This window comes from Ochlerotatus camptorhynchus, unplaced genomic scaffold (assembly GCF_037179485.1).
Source record: "Ochlerotatus camptorhynchus isolate MF236.1 unplaced genomic scaffold, CSIRO-AGI_Acam_v1.1 ptg000718l, whole genome shotgun sequence".
Classification (NCBI taxonomy): domain Eukaryota; kingdom Metazoa; phylum Arthropoda; class Insecta; order Diptera; family Culicidae; genus Ochlerotatus; species Ochlerotatus camptorhynchus.
Window position 1 is genome coordinate 90606 of NW_027041193.1, and position 19742 is coordinate 110347.

The 19742-nt window shown below is 37.9% G+C and overlaps 1 protein-coding gene across 1 annotated transcript in view; it reads right to left on the bottom strand.

The window, feature by feature from the left end:
* LOC135714785 (probable ubiquitin carboxyl-terminal hydrolase FAF) overlaps positions 1–19229 on the bottom strand; it is a gene marked incomplete at its 5' end in the record, with an annotated part of 97323 nt that extends 78094 nt beyond the window's left edge. Inside the window, 2 exons of the mRNA XM_065238154.1 lie at positions 18666–18895; positions 18971–19229. Coding sequence (XP_065094226.1) covers positions 18666–18895; positions 18971–19229 — 489 coding nt within the window. The remainder of the gene's footprint in view (positions 1–18665; positions 18896–18970) is intronic.
* Positions 19230–19742: the final 513 nt, after the last annotated feature.

The following is a 19742-nucleotide window of genomic DNA, read 5'->3' on the forward strand; positions in this document are numbered from 1 at the left end:
ATTCCGACAGCCGTGAAATGTTAAACATGCATCAATTTCACATAAGGAAAGATCGATATTACAGTCACGTAGGGTTTAGTTCATAGATTAACATTGACTGCTGTTTACAAATGTAAGTACTTGAACACTAAGAAATAAGTTAACTTAAATGCTTTAACCGCATATATCAGAGATTTCGCGTATTGAGAGAATAATATAGTTATCGAGTACAATAAACTCAGGGGAAAACAATACCTACAAAGGATTAAAAGATATTAATTGTCACATACCTCTACTTTTACTTATTTCCTAAACTATTCATCTCCTTGTTAATCTGCTTAATGCTATTGTTCTGCTCGCGTTTTCTTATTGGAAGTTCAAGAGGAAGATTTTATAGTTCAAGAGGATGATATATTCTACAACATTAAAGATTAGTTGCCTCCCTAAGCGGACCACCCCCCCCGCCCCCCCGCATCCTAATTCTTTTGTTAATCTACTTAATGTTATAAGACTTTCTGAAGTTTCTTATTTAAGTTCATTTGATGATTATGATGATTAGTCGAATTTAATAAATTATTGAAATCTCTAATTCACCTAATCAATCATAACCCATGCTTTATTAAGTACCTGCACTTGAGCTAATAATCTAAAATTTTACGTGTTTCAAGTATTTTTGACTTTGATCTATATTTATTATGTCTTATTTCGTCCCAGGTGACACCTTCAAGTGACTCAAATGCTTCACATTGAAGTTCGTTTCCTAGCTGATTTTTTAATTATATAGGGTATATGCTATATGGTATATCATAACCCATGCTTTCCCGAAAAAAAATTATAACAAAACAACGAAATTACAATAATTTTTACTGTTGAATTTCGAGTACACTAAAATTTATTGTTAAATTATTGTACAGGAGAAAAAATAAATTTCGATTTTTAACGATACAATGCTCAAACAACGAAAATTAGTGTGATGAGATCAAATTTGTTCGAGAAAAATTACTTTTTTTTATTGTTAAGATGCTTTTATTGTTAAGATGCCCCTTCTTACTGTAAATTTCTCAAATACCATGATTTTTATTGTTATGAACCATGAATTTCGTTGTGATTTTATGGTAATGGACAAAAATATCCAATGTTTTGACAGTAAATATTATGGTTACAATGACAATCAAAATCATTGTATTTTTATTGGATTTTTTTTTCGGGTTTAACCCGTAAAAACCCGGGACAAACCTTTCAATTTCAAAAATATGTATCTCAGAGATGCCATGACCGTTTATAATGATTTTTTGAACATCATTCCGGTAAGTGGTTCTTACATTTGTTGGGTGGTACTCCCCCCAGGACCCTCCCTCTTTTCTATATATTCAAGAATGTGTTGGCACGAGGATGTTTTTTCAATCTTTATCGTATATCTTACATATCATCGCGACAACATATTGATTTTTTTTCGTGGAACTCCCGAAAATGACAGAGAACATTCATAAGACCACATGCCTACCATGGAATCGGTTCCGGATGTTCCGGGATATGGTTCCATATGGTTAAATTTATATTATTATCAAGCAACATATCAAATCACATCTACTCGACGAAATATGACCAATGGCACTCAAAACGACGTCCACAGAGCCAAATGGCTACCGTAAAACCTGTTCCGAGTATTCCGGGTTATGGTTATGTATGGTCAAATTTGATATCGCTCATAACCATACGAAGCGACATATCAAATCACATATATTCAACGAAATATGACCAATGGCACTAAAAACAACAATAATAGAGCCATAGGGCCACCGTGGAACCGGTTCCAGATATTCCGAATTATGGTTCCGTATGATCGAATTTTATATCTCACACACCCATATCAAGCGACATATCAAATCACATCTACTCAACGAAATATGATCAATGGCACTCAAAACGACGTCCACAGAGCCATATGGCCACCGTAGAACCGGTTCCGGATATTCCGGATTATGGTTCTGTATGGTCAAATTTGATATCGCTCATAACCATACCAAGCGACATATCAAATCACATATACTCAACGAAATATGACCAATGGCACTCAAAACAACAACTATAGAGCCATAGAGCTGAATTTGTTCCGTATCTCATTGATAAAATTAACAAACTTATAACTCATGATTTTATTCACAAACAACAGTCATCTTTTCTAAGAAATAAAAAAATAATCTTTAAAAGAAGGCAAAATTCTAGCAAAATTATTCATTCATTATCCAAAACGCTGCTCAAGTATATCACTGGAATAATTCTCAAGCAACAAAACAACCATTTGAAGTTTATTATAAGAAAGACAATAAACTTGAAAATGTTAGCTTCATTATCATATCAGAAGTAATGACTCACGATACAGTTGCAGTTCAGTTGTTCATCTAAAAAATGATAGATTTTATTAAACAATCGATAGATTTTTCTAAAATTACTTTTATGTCAGATGGGGCAGCATCACAATACAAAAATAAAAAAAAAACTTTGCTAGTCTGTGTAGATTTCAGCATGGATGGATTAGAAGCAGAATGGCATTTTTTTTTGCAACGTCTCATGGAAAAGGTCCCTGTGATGCCATTGGTGGCACTCTCAAGCGAATGGCAAAGAGAGCTAGTCTTGCTCGAGATTATGAAAACACCATAACAACTCCACGAACCCAGTTGAACAAACAGATAAAAATATCACAAAACTACGTTTCGAGTACATATCCCCTGAACAGTACATCGAAATGTCAGAAGAACTCGAAGAACTATATAACAGCACAAAGACAATATCTGGCACACAGAAATTCCACAGTTTTGTGCCTATAACTGGTGACAAAGCAGCGGCAAAAAGGTATTCTAATTCAGAAGATGAACCAAAAATATTTAACTTGTTTGGAAAAAGGAAAAAATAGCATGTATGAAAATAGGTTTAAAACATTGAAAATATACAGAATAAGGGAATGATATTTTTTGACAAGGTCTGCATGTCCAAATAGTTTTATTGAACTCTGAGAGGGTGCTGCCAATTCCAAATTCGATTTGGCGATAAATGCATCATGAGCCCTTTTCATATGAAATTCTCGATTAATCAAAGTGCTGATTAGACAAAATCTAATCGCAAATTGAGCTTCATTGGATTCTGAGATGATTTTGAGCTTCGCTGGTTTAGTTTTGTGTGAAAATGGCAAATCAAAAAAAAAATCAGTTCAGACATGAAAAAGTTTTTGTAAGAAAAACTTTTTTTCCTTAAAAGTGCCCATCTCGCGATGTAGTGACGTTTGGTAGTAAACATAATTACCTATCTTGAGGCAAAGTTTCATCCAAATCAAACAGGGCCATTTTTTTAAATCGACTTTAAATTTTAAAAATCGATTTTTTCAGTGTAGGTCTCTAATGAAATGTTTTCCAGTATTTTTTTTTTATAACTTGGACAATTTCCTAAAAGTCATCGATACAACACATTTTTGTAGCAGTTGTCATTTTTCCATAATATTTTTTTGAAAAAAATCGGCAGAAAAAGTTTGGCCCTTCTCAAATGTTAGTCTAGATAAATTTTGGAAAAACTAAGTATGCATATTTAGTCAATCCAGAAAGTTTCATTGAAATCTGAGAGGGTGCTGCCAGCTCCGAATACGATTTGGCGCGAAATGCGTCTATAACTGCTAGACTAGATCTTTGGTTTTCTCATGCAGTGGTTCATCAGAGAGGGGAAGCTTAGTAATCCCCAATCCCCCCCGTCTCCAACATTCCACTATAAAGCATGAAATTAAGCCCGCCCACCAGCAACAAGGTGCAAACACTGGCCAAGGGAAGGGTCATTTTCCACTCTATATTATGAAATTAGTTCAAAATTATTTAACTGACAGAACTCTGCAAGTAAATTATCAAAATTTAAAATCTGATCAACTACCGTAAGAGCTGGAATTCCTCAGGGTAGTATTCTTGGGCCTATATTGTGTAACATTTTCACTTCGGACCTCCCTGATTTGCCTCAGGGTTGCCACAATTCGTTGTTCGCTGAGAATATAAACCTTAAACCCGGACCATCAACACAAAGGCAGAAGTTAAAAAAAAACAGTGGTGACTCAATTAACGTGGAAAACACTCAAAAAGTAGTGGCTAGTTAAGCACCGAAAAAGGAGACACAAGAGAAGGATGGCGGATATATTTGTAATTATCATTGTTATAATGATAGTAACAGTTTACTTACTGTTCGTGTCTCAAAATATGCGATAAGTGAATTTTAACCTACGAGTATCTCGAAAATAACAACTTTGGGCAATTTAAGCATTATGAGCTTTTTTATTGTAAATTTAATGTGTTTTAATATTACATAAAAATATTTCAAAGCTATTCTATAACTATTGATAGTTGTATTTTGGAAAATAATTATTTTTAAAATAATTTATAACTTTTTTGTTTATAATTTGCCTAGCAAATGTACAGTGTCAGTAGGTAATACTTTACCTAAACTACAAAATAAATATAAAAAAATATACAATTTGAGTAATTTTAATTTTTTTGGATAATTTTGATTTTTTTTTTGTAAAAAAAAAATTTTACAGTGTATAGGGTATACGTCCCTAACCTCGGTCTAATATGCAGCCATAGATTACGTTTTTAATCATAACTCATCAATTAATTTACCTGCAAACGATATTCTACTGCTAAATGGTATGCTTAGATATGCTTATCATGTCGTTTGCTATCAGGAACCGCAAAAAGTTGAAAAACTTACTTTTTTTAAGACAAAAACTCACCAGGGAAATGTATGTAATATCGGTCTATTGTCCCCAAATTGGGTCTATTTATGGATGCAACTTCGTCCTATCCTGTTTGATTCTCAAAAAAAACGCTCTTGGTAACGTTTTCTTATGTATTTTTTTTTATCACTATCACTGTTAACTTAATACTCTTCATTCCTCAAAACATTTCTTAGAGAAAATTTTACGAAAACTACATTAAATCACTCAAGTTAAAAATTAAAAATTAAAAATTTCGCTTATCGTCTTTCGACCGCAGAATATCTAAATCAAAACATTGTGATGTTCATTATACAGATTTGGCAGAAAAAATCTCCCTTCCTGTTCGTTCCTTATCATCCAAATGCAAACCACATTGTTGACGTTACTCTTATTGCTATATGCTGTCAAATGAATTTCATGGGCCAAAGTTAGGAACATAGAAAAGAAATGTGTCCCTAAAGTTGGGTCCATGATTTACTTGTGAAAACGTTGTTAAACAATTAAAATAAACATAAAATATTCAAACAGTAACTGTGAGTTTTACGTCTAGTGTGTATTATCAGGTAATTCCATTCAATAAATGCCATAATCAGGCCATTTGATGATCGTCAGTGCAACCTTCCCATCTTAACCTTAGAAGTCATGGCGGCTAAAAACTCCGAACAGAGTGATATTCTCAACCAGTTTTATTACTTACGAGAGCTGAAAATGTATTGAAATGTTGTGATATAAATTGATTTGTGTGTGGTACACATTTATCAATCATCAGTGATCAATATTTTCCTTATTTTTTGTGTAATATTCCTTAATTAATTATTTATTTGCGTGATAGGCCGAATGAAAGGACTAGACCCACATTACATACCGTAACCCTATTTTTTCTTGAAAGACACAATACTTGTCCGCAACTTCTTCTATGACACCATCTCAATCAAACGAATCGTTCGCAACATATATGTTTTTCTATTGATGCGTATCATTTTTGCATAAGTCCTTTTCAAGTGTTAGTTGTGTACAAAACTAGGGAATCAAATATGTAAAATGGCATGTTGGACAATAAAAAAACAACTGTGCAAAGTTTCAACATAATCGTAGAAGGTCGATCAAAAATTTAAAAAAAATTGTCATTTGAAATGGAACTGTAGTATTTTTATTTGTTCGCAAGACATACTAAAATTTATATAACAAAGACAAAATTGTAAAAAATAGCACTTAAGGCAACAATTGTAAAACGGTCTACACTGATTGACAACAATAAAAAAAAATAAATAAAAAAATAAAAATAAAAGAAAAAAACCTAAGGTAAGTGGACAGAATCTTTTTTTTTTATTAATTAATTTATTTGTACAGGCTCAATCGAATAAACTTTACAGAGCCAAGTTATCATTTGCGTTTTTTTTTTCCTTTGGTTTGTTTTTTCCGTCGATCTTGTTTTCCGTGCTGAGCACCAATGCTACCGACGTGCCAGGAAGGCAGCTCCCACACCTGGACCCTACCTATCGACCCATCAAACTCATGAACCGGGGACCAACGGCTTTACTTCCCATCCGAAGGAAGGCGTGATCAGAGATGTTATGCCTCAGAACATCCCGGCGGCGCCGACTGGGATTGAACCCAGGCCTTCTGGGGTGAGAGGTAATCACGCTTACCACTACACCACCGGCGCCGTTAATCATTTGCGTTGTACATAATTGATGTCTTAAGTCTAGATTTAAAGGAACTGAACCGATTACTCGCGGTCATCTCGAGGTTAGTAGAGATTTACAGTTTTATCACAGACAAACAGACGTAACTCTTTGAAAAACTTGTTCTTGAAAACATAGTATCTCAAAACATATAACCTCAGTAGCGACATCTATCTGGCTTCTCGCGGAAAACAAGCTTGCTCGCTAACTCGTAAACAATATTGCATAAAAGTTCTATAGAATATATAGAAACGTCAAAGTGATCCGATGCCAGCGCTGCGGCGAGTAGTTCGCGGAACTGATAATATTCAAATCAACCGTTAAATGCATGTACGAAGATACGCAATGAAGAGTTACGTCTGTTTGTCTGTGGTTTTATGGATGGGGAGAGGGAGGAGGAGGTATGAGTTATGATTTACGATACAAAAATTTCATTATTCCTAAAACATGAACTTATTCCTATTCAATTTGGTATCCACAGTGTAATTATACAATTATTACAGAAACAAACATTAAAAAAAAACCCCACACGAACAAAACAAAAACTAAACACAAGGTTAGTCAAACTTACAATCTAAGGTTAATATTCTTAAAGAAAACATATATAAGTTTCATAAAGATCGCGTCTACCCAAAATATCTCGAACTGGAACATTAGGTTGTCTACCTCGAGCCCGCAGGGAATCGTACAGTTCAGATCTGACTCCACGATGCTCAGCACAAGACCAAATAATGTGATCTGCGTCCTGGTAACCTTGTCCACATTGACAGAGATTGCTGTCCCCCAGCCCAACACGGAACAAGTGAGCGTTTAACGAGTAGTGATTGGACATGAGGCGAGACATCATACGAATGAAGTCTCGACCCACATCCAACCCCTTGAACCAAGGACTCTTCGACACCTTAGGGATGATCGAATATAGCCATCGTCCCAAACTTCCTACGCTCCATTCATCGTAGGCGATTTGTCGATCGTAAATATCGCCTTGCATAGCGCCCACCTTAGCAAGTGAGTCCGCCTTCTCATTGCCCGGAATCGAGCAATGATATGGGACCCATGCAAAGGTGATGACAAAAGATCTAAAAGATAAAGCACTTAAAAGCTCTCGTATTTTCATGAGAAAATACGAGGAGTGCTTTACTGGCCTCATGAGGCGAATAGCCTCGACAGAACTGAGACTATCCGTTAAAATAAAATAGTGATCTGGTGGAAGTGAGGCGATCGTTTCTAGCGTATAGTATATAGCCGCCAGCTCAGCAATATATACGGAACAGGGAGCTTGAAGCATTCGAGAGGCGCTATGAAATTCGTTATAAATACCAAAACCAGCGGACGCCTCTATTAATGATCCATCTGTGAAGAAAGATCTTGCGGAACCAACTTGGCCAAACTTTGCAGCGTAAATTGACGGAACAATCATGGAACGATGATGTTCTGGGATCTCACGAATCTCCCGCGCCATAGATAAATCAAAACTAACTGAATTGCCGAAGTCGGAGAAACATACACGATGAGGATTATGCTGTGAAGGGCTGACATCCAGTGTTATGTACTCGTAGTACAATGACATAAAACGAGTTTGAGGGTTCAGCTCGAGAAGCTTTTCAAAGTTTTCGATTACCAGTGGGTTCATTACTTCGCAACGGGTGAGGATGCTGAGGGACAATTCCAAAAACCGATCCGATAGTGGCAACATGCCCGCCAACACTTCTAGACTCATCGTATGAGTCGAGTGCATGCATCCTAACGCGATACGAAGACAACGATACTGGATACGTTCCAGTTTGATGATGTGAGTTTTAGCCGCCGACTGGAAACAAAAACTACCGTATTCTAAAACCGATAAAATCGTTGTCCGGTACAACGTTAGAAGATCTTGCGGATGAGCTTCCCACCACGTTCCGGTAATTGTTCGGAGAAAATTGATCCTTTGTTGGCATTTTCGTCTCAGATACTCAATGTGGGATCTCCAGGTGCATTTTGAATCGAACCAGACCCCAAGATATTTGAAGGACATAGAATGAGTGATCGGTTTACCCAAAAGTTGAAGCTTTGGTTGTGCTGCGCTATGTTTCCTAGAAAAAACGACCAACTCAGTTTTCTCCGTGGAGAATTCGATACCTAGCTGAATAGCCCAAGTAGACAAATTGTCTAAGGTATCCTGTAAGGGTCCTTGCAGGTCGACCCCTTTGGGCCCTGTCATAGACACTACGCCGTCATCTGCAAGCTGTCTCAACGTGCAGTTGTCACTTAGACAATTGTCAATTTCTCTGACGTAGAAATTATACAAAAGGGGACTTAAACATGAGCCCTGGGGGAGACCCATGTAACTAAATCGAGAAGCTGTAGAGTTTCCATGAGAAAAGCTCATATGTTTCTCTGACAGCAAATTGTACAAAAAGTTATTTATTAATGGAGAAAGGCCACAAGCGTGGAGTTTGTCTGAAAGGACTTCAACCGATACTGAATCAAAAGCCCCCTTTATATCCAAGAATACAGAAGCCTTTTGCTCTTTTTTAGCAAAAGCCAACTGAATTTCTGTGGAAAGCAACGCGAGACAGTCGTTCGATCCCTTGCCCCTACGGAATCCAAATTGAGTATCTGACAGTAGGTGGTTCGTCTCAACCCATTTGTCTAAGCGAAAAAGTATCATTTTCTCCAACAATTTTCGAATGCACGATAACATCGCGATGGGACGATACTAGTTATGATCTGACGCGGATTAACCAGTTTTTTAATGGCTATGACTCTCACTCGCCTCCAATCATCTGGAACAATATTGAGCTTCAGGAACTGACAAAACAAGTTCAACATGCGCCTCTTAGCGACGTCTGGGAGGTTCTTCAACAAGTTGAACTTGATCCTATCAGCCCCGGAGCCGAATTGCGACACGAAAGGAGCGCGAGTGAGAACTCCAGCATTGTAAAAGGTTGGTTGATCTCGTCTACTGAATTCGACGTTTCGCGAGGAATCATCTGTGCCGGCACGGAATCAGGACACACTTTTCACGCGAATCCAACGATCCGAGTACTCCTCGCTCTCGTTGTTCGAAGACCGGTTACGCTTCACGCCGCGTTCCAAAGCGTATTCATCGACGTTTCACGCGATTATCCGTCACGAATTGCCGCCAGTACCGCGTTTCTTGGCTTTGATGAGGCTCTTGAGTTCGCGTTCAAGAGAAGAGTACGCTTCGAAATTCACGGGTGTTCCACGTTTCCGGAAAAGCTTAAACGCGTCGGACTTTTTACGATAAACCTCAGTGCATTGCTGGTCCCACCAAGGGGAAGGAGGTTTCCTACGGAAAGACGTTCCAGGAACCGGTCGAGTTTGAGCTCGAAGCGCGCTGTCCAAGATCAGATTGGAGAGGAAGTTATATTCCTTCAACGGTGGAAGCGCTTCTACCGACGACACGGCTTCCTCTATCGCGGTCTTGAACGTTGTCCAATCGATATTACGGGTGAGGTCGTACGCGACATTAACGGATTCCGACGGATTGAACCCACTGGCAATCGAAATTTTGATCGGCAAGTGATCACTACCGTGTGGATCTTGGATCACATTCCACGTGCAATCCAACGATAATGAGTTGGAGCAAAGTGTGAGGTCTAATTTACTTCCATTTGAGGATGGACCAGCCAAACGTGTTACTTCTCCATTGTTAAGAATTGTCATATTGAAGTTGTCACAGAGGTCATATATCATAGTAGAACGGTTATCATCATACAGTTCCCCCCAGCCTGTACCATGGGAATTAAAATCTCCCATAATCAACCGTGGAGCAGGAAGTACCGAACAGATATCTGAAAGTTGTTTTCGATTACCAACGGCTCTAGGAGGAATATAAACAGAAGCAATACAAAGGCTCTTACCTTTAATAATAGCCTGACATGCGACAACCTCAATACCTGTAAATTGTGTAAGATTCACTCTATAGAAGGAATGGCACTTTTTGATCCCCAAAAGTACCCCTCCTCCACGCGAATCCTCACGATCCAGTCGAATACTGTTATATTCATAAAAAGGAAGATCTATATCTGAAGAGAGCCAAGTTTCACAAAGAGCAAATGCATCACAATCATTATTGTGAACTAAAAACTTAAATGAGTCTAATTTAGGAATAAGACTTCGACAATTCCACTGTAGAACAGTGATCAAATCCCCGACCACGTTTGGAAAATTATTCATCGAAGGAAATGATTGCTGCAAGGAGGGGCCACTTCAATGTCAACTGCTTCAAGAGAATCTTCACAGAAGGAAGCATTGCCAGAACAATGCTTTTGAGAGGATCAGAAATATTGAGGTACTTGAGGATATCGTCCAAAGAAGTGTCATCTTCCGACAAAACGTCCATTTCGTCTTGCGACAAAATATCCATTTTGCCGTACTAGTGGGAGCGAAAAACGCTCTACCACTGAAACGATAATCACTCGGACACAATACACAAAAAAAAACTACAAACACAGAACACAAACTTAAAATTTAACTGATGGGCGAAAAAGAGAAACAAGAATAAAAACTTATCTGATAATCCTATACTATTACCACCGAGCGTTTACACAGCAGCAGCGGAGCGACGGGCAGCGTGGATGATCTTCGATCCGCGTGTGCGGGCGGTCTTCGTTGGTGTGTGCTTATGTGAGGGTCGGCACTCAGCTGAACACACGATGATAGATGAGCGGCGTAAATGCGGAGGCAGATGCTGACACTCGATGACGATGATCCGTGTGCAGGTATGCGTTACCACGCACCGATGGTGCGCAAAATGGTCGGCGAATTGGCAATCGCAAAAACAATTTTCCTTCCGATGATGCCAAAAACACACTTTCTTCTCAGAAAAAAACTCACTTTTAGTTAATTGTTTAACTGGGAACTCTAAGCGAGAAAAAACTGATAATTTAAATCAAGCGAATAGCGAGAAAACTTCCAAAATAGCGGAGCGCGAACTAAGTCGACCGTACTTCTTGCTAGGACGCAGGGAGGGGGTGGACAGAATCTGCCTTGCCTCGTGATGCGATATGCTGTCTTACATTCTTAAGTCTTTAAAAACAAGTCTAACAACATAGCTGTGACGTTGTTTTATAGTTTATTTTATGAAATCATAATTTTTCTTCTGACTTGCGCTTACTTTTAGCTTGAGATAATTTGACTTGGTATTGTACATAGAATTTTAAATGCTGAGACTTCAGAACAAGTGTCCAACAAAATAATTAATAGTATGTCAAAAATCAATTCCCTTTATAATTAGATAAGCTATAGTATAAGTTTTCTTTTTAAAGATGAAAATTATTATACTGACATGCAGGTGTAGAAAACCTGCGTTTGATGAACTCTTACGTGACATTTCAAAAGTGCCTATCAGCTTTAGTAAACAAAACTTGTAATGCCCTTTTCACTTTGAAACGTTATGCGAATCTACAAATGTTACACGAAATTTCCCGAGGATAATCATCGTTGGAGATATTCCTATGCAAACGAATCTTGGAATGCTTCAATTTGCTGTGCAAATGGGTCTGATTGTCGCAATAATTTGTTTTATTAGTTGTCATGACCAATAAACAGGAAAAAGCACTCCAAAACATTTCCAATGCTAGATCACCCATGAAACTATGAATAGTGTTCCTGTGCAGCATTATAGAAAGTTCCTACATCAGTTAAATTTTCATTTTGTGTTTCTGTGTTTTAATTTTGTTTTGTGTCTGTGTGAATTTGATAATTGCTTAGTGGTGAGCGTTTTGCGCTCCCACGAGTAAGACAAAATGTAGGTTTTGTCAGAAGACGACATGGATGAGTTTATCCACCCCCCTACCAATTTACATTTTTTTTTGTTTTTCTGGTGAAAATCAGCTTAATTTTATGAGTGTTCCTCCAGATCATTTTATTTCAGTCATCACTGACCCATGAAATGTGGTCCTGGGCCCACTTCAATCTTTTTTTTTTATATATATTGCGGACAACCATGACTTCTTAAGAGCTTTTCTTATGAAGACAATTTCGTACGGATTGTGATGTCAGTTGAATGGAAAACTCGCTTTCAAACTGTTTCGCAATTTTCGGAGCTGATAGTCCCCGGTTCAGCACCGGCTTCGTCACGATACCTCTGTCAATTCGGCCAGTTGACTTTAAAGGACGCCCCGATCACTTAGCTGGTGAGATAGAACCACGCTTTTTGTACATCTGCACAATTCCAGCGACCGTGTTTTTGTGAAGCTGGACAATATCGGCAATATCACGGTATCTTTTGCCAGTTTTGTGATGTTCAATAATCAAATTTCGGATACTGATCGAAATTTGGTCTTTTTTGGGCATTTTGAAACAAAGAACTTCCAATTTTGAACACAAAACTGAAATTTTGAGCACGAAAACTTCAAGATCACTAAATGACAGATAGACACAATGTTTACATTCGATAAAGTTGCAGAATACACTGAAGTCTTCTTTTACACGGTTTTTTTTACGCGGTTTTTTTTACACGGTTTTCCACGATTTACACGGTACGTTTTTAACGATTTCTCGACAACGATACAACCTATCGACTTGATTCCAATCACATTATCCGTTTCAAGCTATACGTAATCGAATGGCTTACTTAAAAAAAATCACAATTTTTGGTGTAAATACAGAAATTTTTAAAATATGTCTATATGGACCATATCATGCTTTAATTACAAATGGCATCAAAATCCGATTTTTTTTTAAACATTTAGCATGCGAAAAATCAAAATCTCGTAGGTTTTTTTTAACACGGTTTTTTTTTACACGTACCGTTACCCCCGTGTAAAAAAAGACCTGAGTGTACACACTAAAACTCTGTAAAACACACTAAATCATAGTATCCGTTTGGGGATGGATAAACTTTTTTGCGTAATTTTTTATAATTTTTCAGCATTTATCACATGAAATCTCAAGAAAAGATATAAACGCCGTATTTTCAATGGCAATGTGATAAATAAACATAAATTGATAAATTGAGGAATACTCATAAAATTAAACTGATTTTCACCAGAAAACAAAAAAAAAATGTAAATTGGTAGGGGGTGGATAAACTTTTTTTGCATACTGTATGCCATGTATTAGATTGACTATTTTTGTTTATTATAGTCACTCCTGGAATCTTCTTTCGCGTATATAAAAAGAATAGAAATACTTCTTAATGGATCAGATCAAGGCGTTTTCCTTTCTTTGAAAATATTACGAAAGGAAATAATTAATTCTTTTGATATACGATAAAGAAGGGAATATTCCCTTCTTTGAAAATATAAGAAAAGGAAATAATTAATTCTTTGTATAAACGATAAAGAAGGGAATATTCCCTTCTTTGAATATATAAAAGAGAAAATATATAATCAATAGCTTTTCGCAAGGGATTCGGGGTAAGGACCATTCGGGATTTTTTATTTTTTTTTTCTTTATTAAAGAGACTTTTAGCCTTGGGCTGGTTCGTCTCTGACCATTTGGGATAATAACGAGTGGAATAATGTTATAAATTTGTAATCGGTAGTTCAACGTTCCATGCACCGATTTTTTAATCCATCACAAGAAATTCTTCAACTCATGTCGAACAATTTTTCGATAAGGTTTAACAGTTTTCGATTGGTTGAATTGGATTGCATAATAGACCTTTTGACTTATTAAATGATGAACGAAGTGCTCGAAAACTTGAAGGTTGTCATTTTATAAAGAGCTAAAAAATGGTTTGGAATTGATAAATACATAAATCCATAAAAAAAGAAAGTGAAAATTACTAATTTCATCATCTTTTCTGGGGAATGGTACATTCTGGAGAATGCTTTTCTAGGGAATGGTACATTCTGGGGAATGTTATAGAACCTCGCGTACGATTTCACCCGTAATATCGATTGGACAAAGTTCAAGACTGTGATCGATTCCACCGTTGGAGGAATATAACTTCCTCTCCAAACTGATATTGGACAACGCGCTTCAAGCTCAAACTCGGCCGGTTCCAGGAAGGTATTTTCGTAGGTAACCTCCTTCCCCTTAATGCACAGAGGTTTATCGTGAAAAGTCCGACGCGTTTAAGCTTTTCCGGAAACGTGGAACACCCGAGCATTACGAAGCGTACTCGTCTCTTGAACGCGAACTCAAGAGCCTCATAAAAGCCAAGAAACACGGATACTGGCGGCAATTTGTGGACGGATTATCGCGCGAAACGACAATAAATACGCTTTGGAACGCGGCTCGAAGGATGCGTCTTCAAACAACGAGAGCGAGGAGTACTCGGATCGTTGGATTCTCATGTTCGCGTGAAAAGTGTGTCCTGATTCCGTGCCAGCACAGATGATTCCTCGCGAAACGTCGAATTCAGTACACGAGATCAACCAACCTTTTACAATGCTGGAGTTCTCACTCGCGCTCCTTTCGTGTCGCAATTCGGCTCCGGGGGCTGATAGGATCAAGTTCAACTTGTTGAAGAACCTCCCAGACGTCGCTAAGAGGCGCATGTTGAACTTGTTTTGTCAGTTCCTGAAGCTCAATATTGTTCCAGATGATTGGAGGCGAGTGAGAGTTATAGCCATTAAAAAAACTGGTTAATCCGCGTCAGATCATAACTAGTATCGTCCCACCGCGATGTTATCGTGCATTCGAAAATTGTTGGAGAAAATGATACTTTTTCGCCTGGACAAATTAGCAGGCCAAATAATAAACCACATACTCTCAGATACTCAATTTGGTTTCCGTAGGGACAAGGGAACGAACGACTGTCTAGCGTTGCTTTCCACAGAAATTCAGTTGGCTTTTGCTAATAAAAAGAGCAAATATGGCTTCTGTGTTCTTGGATATTAAAGTGGCTTTTTATTCAGTTTCAGCTGAAGTTCTTTTAGACAAACTCCACGCTTGTGGCCTTTCTCTATTAATTAATAACTTTTTGTACAATTTGCTGTCAGAGAAACATATGAGCTTTTCTCATGGAAACTCGATTTAGTTACAAGGGCTCATGTTAAGCCCCCTTTTGTATAATTTCTACGTCAGAGAAATTGAAAATTGTCTAAGTGACAACTACACGTTGTGTAGTGTCTATGACAGGGCCCAAAGGGGTCGACCTGCAAGGACCATAACAGGATACCTTAGACAATTTGTCTACTTGGGCTATCCAGATAGGTATCGAATTCTCCACGGAGAAAACTGAGTTGGTCGTTTTTTCTAGGAAGCGTAGCCCAGCACAACCGAAGCTTCAAGTTTTGGGTAAGGCGATCACTCATTCCACGTCTTTCAAATATCTTGGGGTCTGGTTCGATTTCAAATGCACCTGGCGATCCCACATTGAGTATCTGAGACGAAAATGCCAACAAAAGATCATTTTTTTTCCGAACAATCACCGGAACGTGGTGGGGAGCTCATCCGCAAAATCTTCTAACGTTGTACCGGACAACGATTTTATCGGTTTTAGAGTACGGTAGTTTTTGCTTGCAGTTGGCGGCTAAAACACATATCATCAAACTGGAACGTATCCAGTATCGTTGTCTTCGTATCGCGTTAGCACTCGACTCACTTCTTGAGCTAAACCCTCAAACTAGTTTTATGTCAGAGTTGGTTGGAAATGCTAACATGAAGCTTTAGTGTGATGATTTATTAGCTAGAGAATGATCTTTAGAAGAGCCGTACTCTAACGGAACTATCCACCTACCCTCTTCTAAAGATCATTCTCTAGCTAATAAATCATCACACTAAAGCTTCATGTTAGCATTTCCAACCAACTCTGAAAATCGTTAACTTCGCGTATGAAGTAACATAAAAAACACTTTGAATGTAGTTTTATGTCATTGTACTACGTGTACATAACACAGGATGTCAGCCCTTCACAGCATAATCCTCATCGTATATGCTTCTCCGACTTCGGCAATTCAGTTAGTTTTGATTTATCAATGACGCAATAGATTCGCGGAATCCCAGAACATCATCGTTCCATGATTGTTCCGTCATTATAGACTTCTCTGACGTTTGTGAATTGCACAAGTAATTTACCCAAAGTACTGCATTTATACTTGTGCATTTCACAAACGTTAGAGAAGTCTATACACTGCAAAGTTTGGCCAAGTTGGTTCCGCAAGATCGTTCTTCACAGATGGATTACTAATAGAGGCGTCCGCTGGTTACTTATAACGAATTTCATAGGGCCTCTCGAATGCTTCAAGCTCCTTGTTCCGTATATGTTGCTGAGCTGGCAGCAATACATTATACACTAGAAACTATCGCCCAGTGCTGTGCATTATCATAACGGTTATTGTACCTTAACAGTCATCCTCATATCACCGTCACATATAAAAAATGACGGTCAACTAGCATATCACTTGGCAACACCTTTACCTCACTAGACCGTCTTCATCAAAGCCATCCCTGACAGTTAGATTGAATGACAAGGAGAGAGCTTGATACTTGGGCTTCGGTAATGTGGATACGATATGCGGTCAGCATCCTTATTATTCGAGTTCAAGCGTCACTGTATCCGGAAAAATAAATAGCTGCAAAATCTCTATCCATGAATAAGCATTCTTGACTGCAGGTAGTACGTGTTCATGCAGATATGAATTCTCACAATAATAATTTCTGGTAATACTTTTTCCTTGATACATCCCAACTATCGCCTTATCCGTGATTTTGGAAGAGGAATGACCGTCATAACCATATTTATGCTCGAAATGAGATGACGGACAATTCATATGTCTTTTTTATTTTTCCTCGGTGATATGATGGTACCACATGATAGATGTTAGTGATATTGCGAATGAGTGAGAAAAGCAAAAAACGATATCTCACGGTTGTTGTATCATACTGGTGAGAAGTTTTACGGAGAGAGGGTTCTCTGTTGTTTTGATTATTAACCGTAGGAATATCTTTTGTCAATCTAAAGGCTATCAGTACCGTGATGCAACTCAGCACTGCTATCGCCTCACTTGCACCAGATCACTATTTTATCTTTACGGATAGTCTCAGTTCTGCCGAGGCTATTCGCTCCATGAGGCCGGTAAAGCACTCCTCGTATTTTCTCATGAAAATACGAGAGCTTCTAAGTGTTTTATCTTTAAGATCTTTTGTCATCACCTTTGCATGGGTCCCATCTCATTGCTCGATTCCGGGCAATGAGAAGGCGGACTCACTTGCTAAGGTGGGCACTATGGAAGGCGATATTTACGAGTGTCAAGTCGCTCGCCAGCTGGCAAAATAAATGCAGTAAAGGGCTCGACCATCCGTAAGGTGTCGAAGAGTCCTTGGTTCAAGGGGTTGGAGGTGGGTCGAGACTTCATACGTCTGATGTCTTGCCTCATGTCCAATCACTATTCGTTAAACGCTCACTTGTTCCGTGTTGGGCTGGGGGATAGCAGTCTCTGTGAATGTGGACAAGGTTACCAGGACGCCGATCACATTATTTGGTCTTGTGCTGAGCATCGTGGAGTCAGATCTGAGCTGTACGATTCCCTTCGGGCTCGAGGTAGACAACCAAATGTTCCAGTTCGGGATATTTAGGCTAGACGCGCTTTGGAATTTATGAAACTCTTATATGCTTACCTTAAGAATATTAATCTTAGATTGTAAGTTTGATTAAGCTTGTCTTTAGTTTGTATTTTGTACGTGTGGGTTTTATTTTTTAATGTTTGTTTTCAAGATGAATAGAAATAAGTTCATGTTTTAGGATTAATTAAATATTTGTATCGTAAACCACATTTCAAACATCCTTCTCCCGTTTCCCCTCCAAAAAATTGTAACTCTCCACTAACCTCGAGACAACCGCGAGTATTCGATCCAGGTCCTTTAAATTTAAATATAAGACATTAATAATGTATAACGAAAATGATAACTCGGCTCTGTAACGTTTATTCGATTGAGCCTGTACAAATAAAGTATTTAATAATAAAAAACAAAGAATAGGTAAATATTATCATCAATTATTCAAAAATCACCTTCTTAAAAGGTGCCGAGTGCCACCCCAACATTTATAAAAATATTTAAAATTCAAAGAAATTGCTTCATTGTGTATTTAAGTCTTCAGTAAGCTCGTTTTCACCAAGATTTAATTTGCTGATTTATGAAGGCAATGTTATGAACTTACAATACGGTTACAAACTCATATAAATATTCAATATTTGGCATATATAGAACATGCAATTGTTATGGTGGAACTCTTGGCCCATCAGACCCTATAGATTAATGACTCTTACCTTTTCTGGAAGAGTTTCTACCACAAATGAATGCATCTTCATACCTTTTTTACGATTTAAATTCATTAAATTTATACTTACCAAGAATAGCGTTGTGTATCCTATGGTTCTGCCAAGAGTCTTCTATCAGCAGCAATTGTAACAGCAGTTCAGTATGGTGTTTCATATCATGCCAGTAAGCGTATCCACAATGCCACAGTAGTTCCGTAAGTAATGATCGAGAAAAATGAGGATTTTCCCAACTACAATACTGTAGCAATTTCACTCCTTCTTCACCTATATTTGTATCCTCAATTAATCGCTTGACGTAACTGAAAGGTAATTGTGTTGAATAAAATTTGACAGTATATAAATATTTTACCAAATATGGTTGTGTGATAATGTACCTTACTTTATTGAAGAGGTATTCGTTACACTCCGGAGAAATAGGCATCAACATGTCATAAGTTATATGCGGATCAATGTAAATATTTGGTTTCACTGGAACGGCACTGTTGGAGCTCTGGCACCTACTTGAAACGTCACAGGATCGAATCAAATGCGAAACTACATGATGTAATTTACTCAGATCTGGATTCTGATACTTATTTGCGGTCCAGGACCTTCGTCTAATGATACTTTCATAAATATGGCAGGAACGTTTAGCTGTACACATAGCAAAAAAACAACACACATGAAAAACAATAAACACATACCAATATTAAATTACAAAAAATACATACCCTAATCAATTGTTGTTTTTCATGTATCCCGAGACCTGCGTATAAACTAAACAGATTGAAGTATTGTGGAAGATGTTTTCCGTAGTCAGCAACATCTCCTTTTAGCAGCGATAACACGGCAATGAGCACCTGTTCACACAAATTGCTTCCATCAAATCCTGAAAGCGGGTCGTCATTGGCGGCGCAGTGGCAGAAAAATACGACTAGTTTGCCAAACACCGAACGGATTTCCGGAGACGGTGCAGCTAGGATATATTCGCATAGTCTTGTTGGTGGATTCATTAGGACATTTGCAGCAAACCACTGCCTGACAATCACTGAATTCCGAATATGTTGACACAGGGTTTCATACCTATGTAGTAGAATAAATACGTTATACAAATATTTTAATTATTCAACGACCGAACAATTTACCAATCAATCGCTACACCTCGAA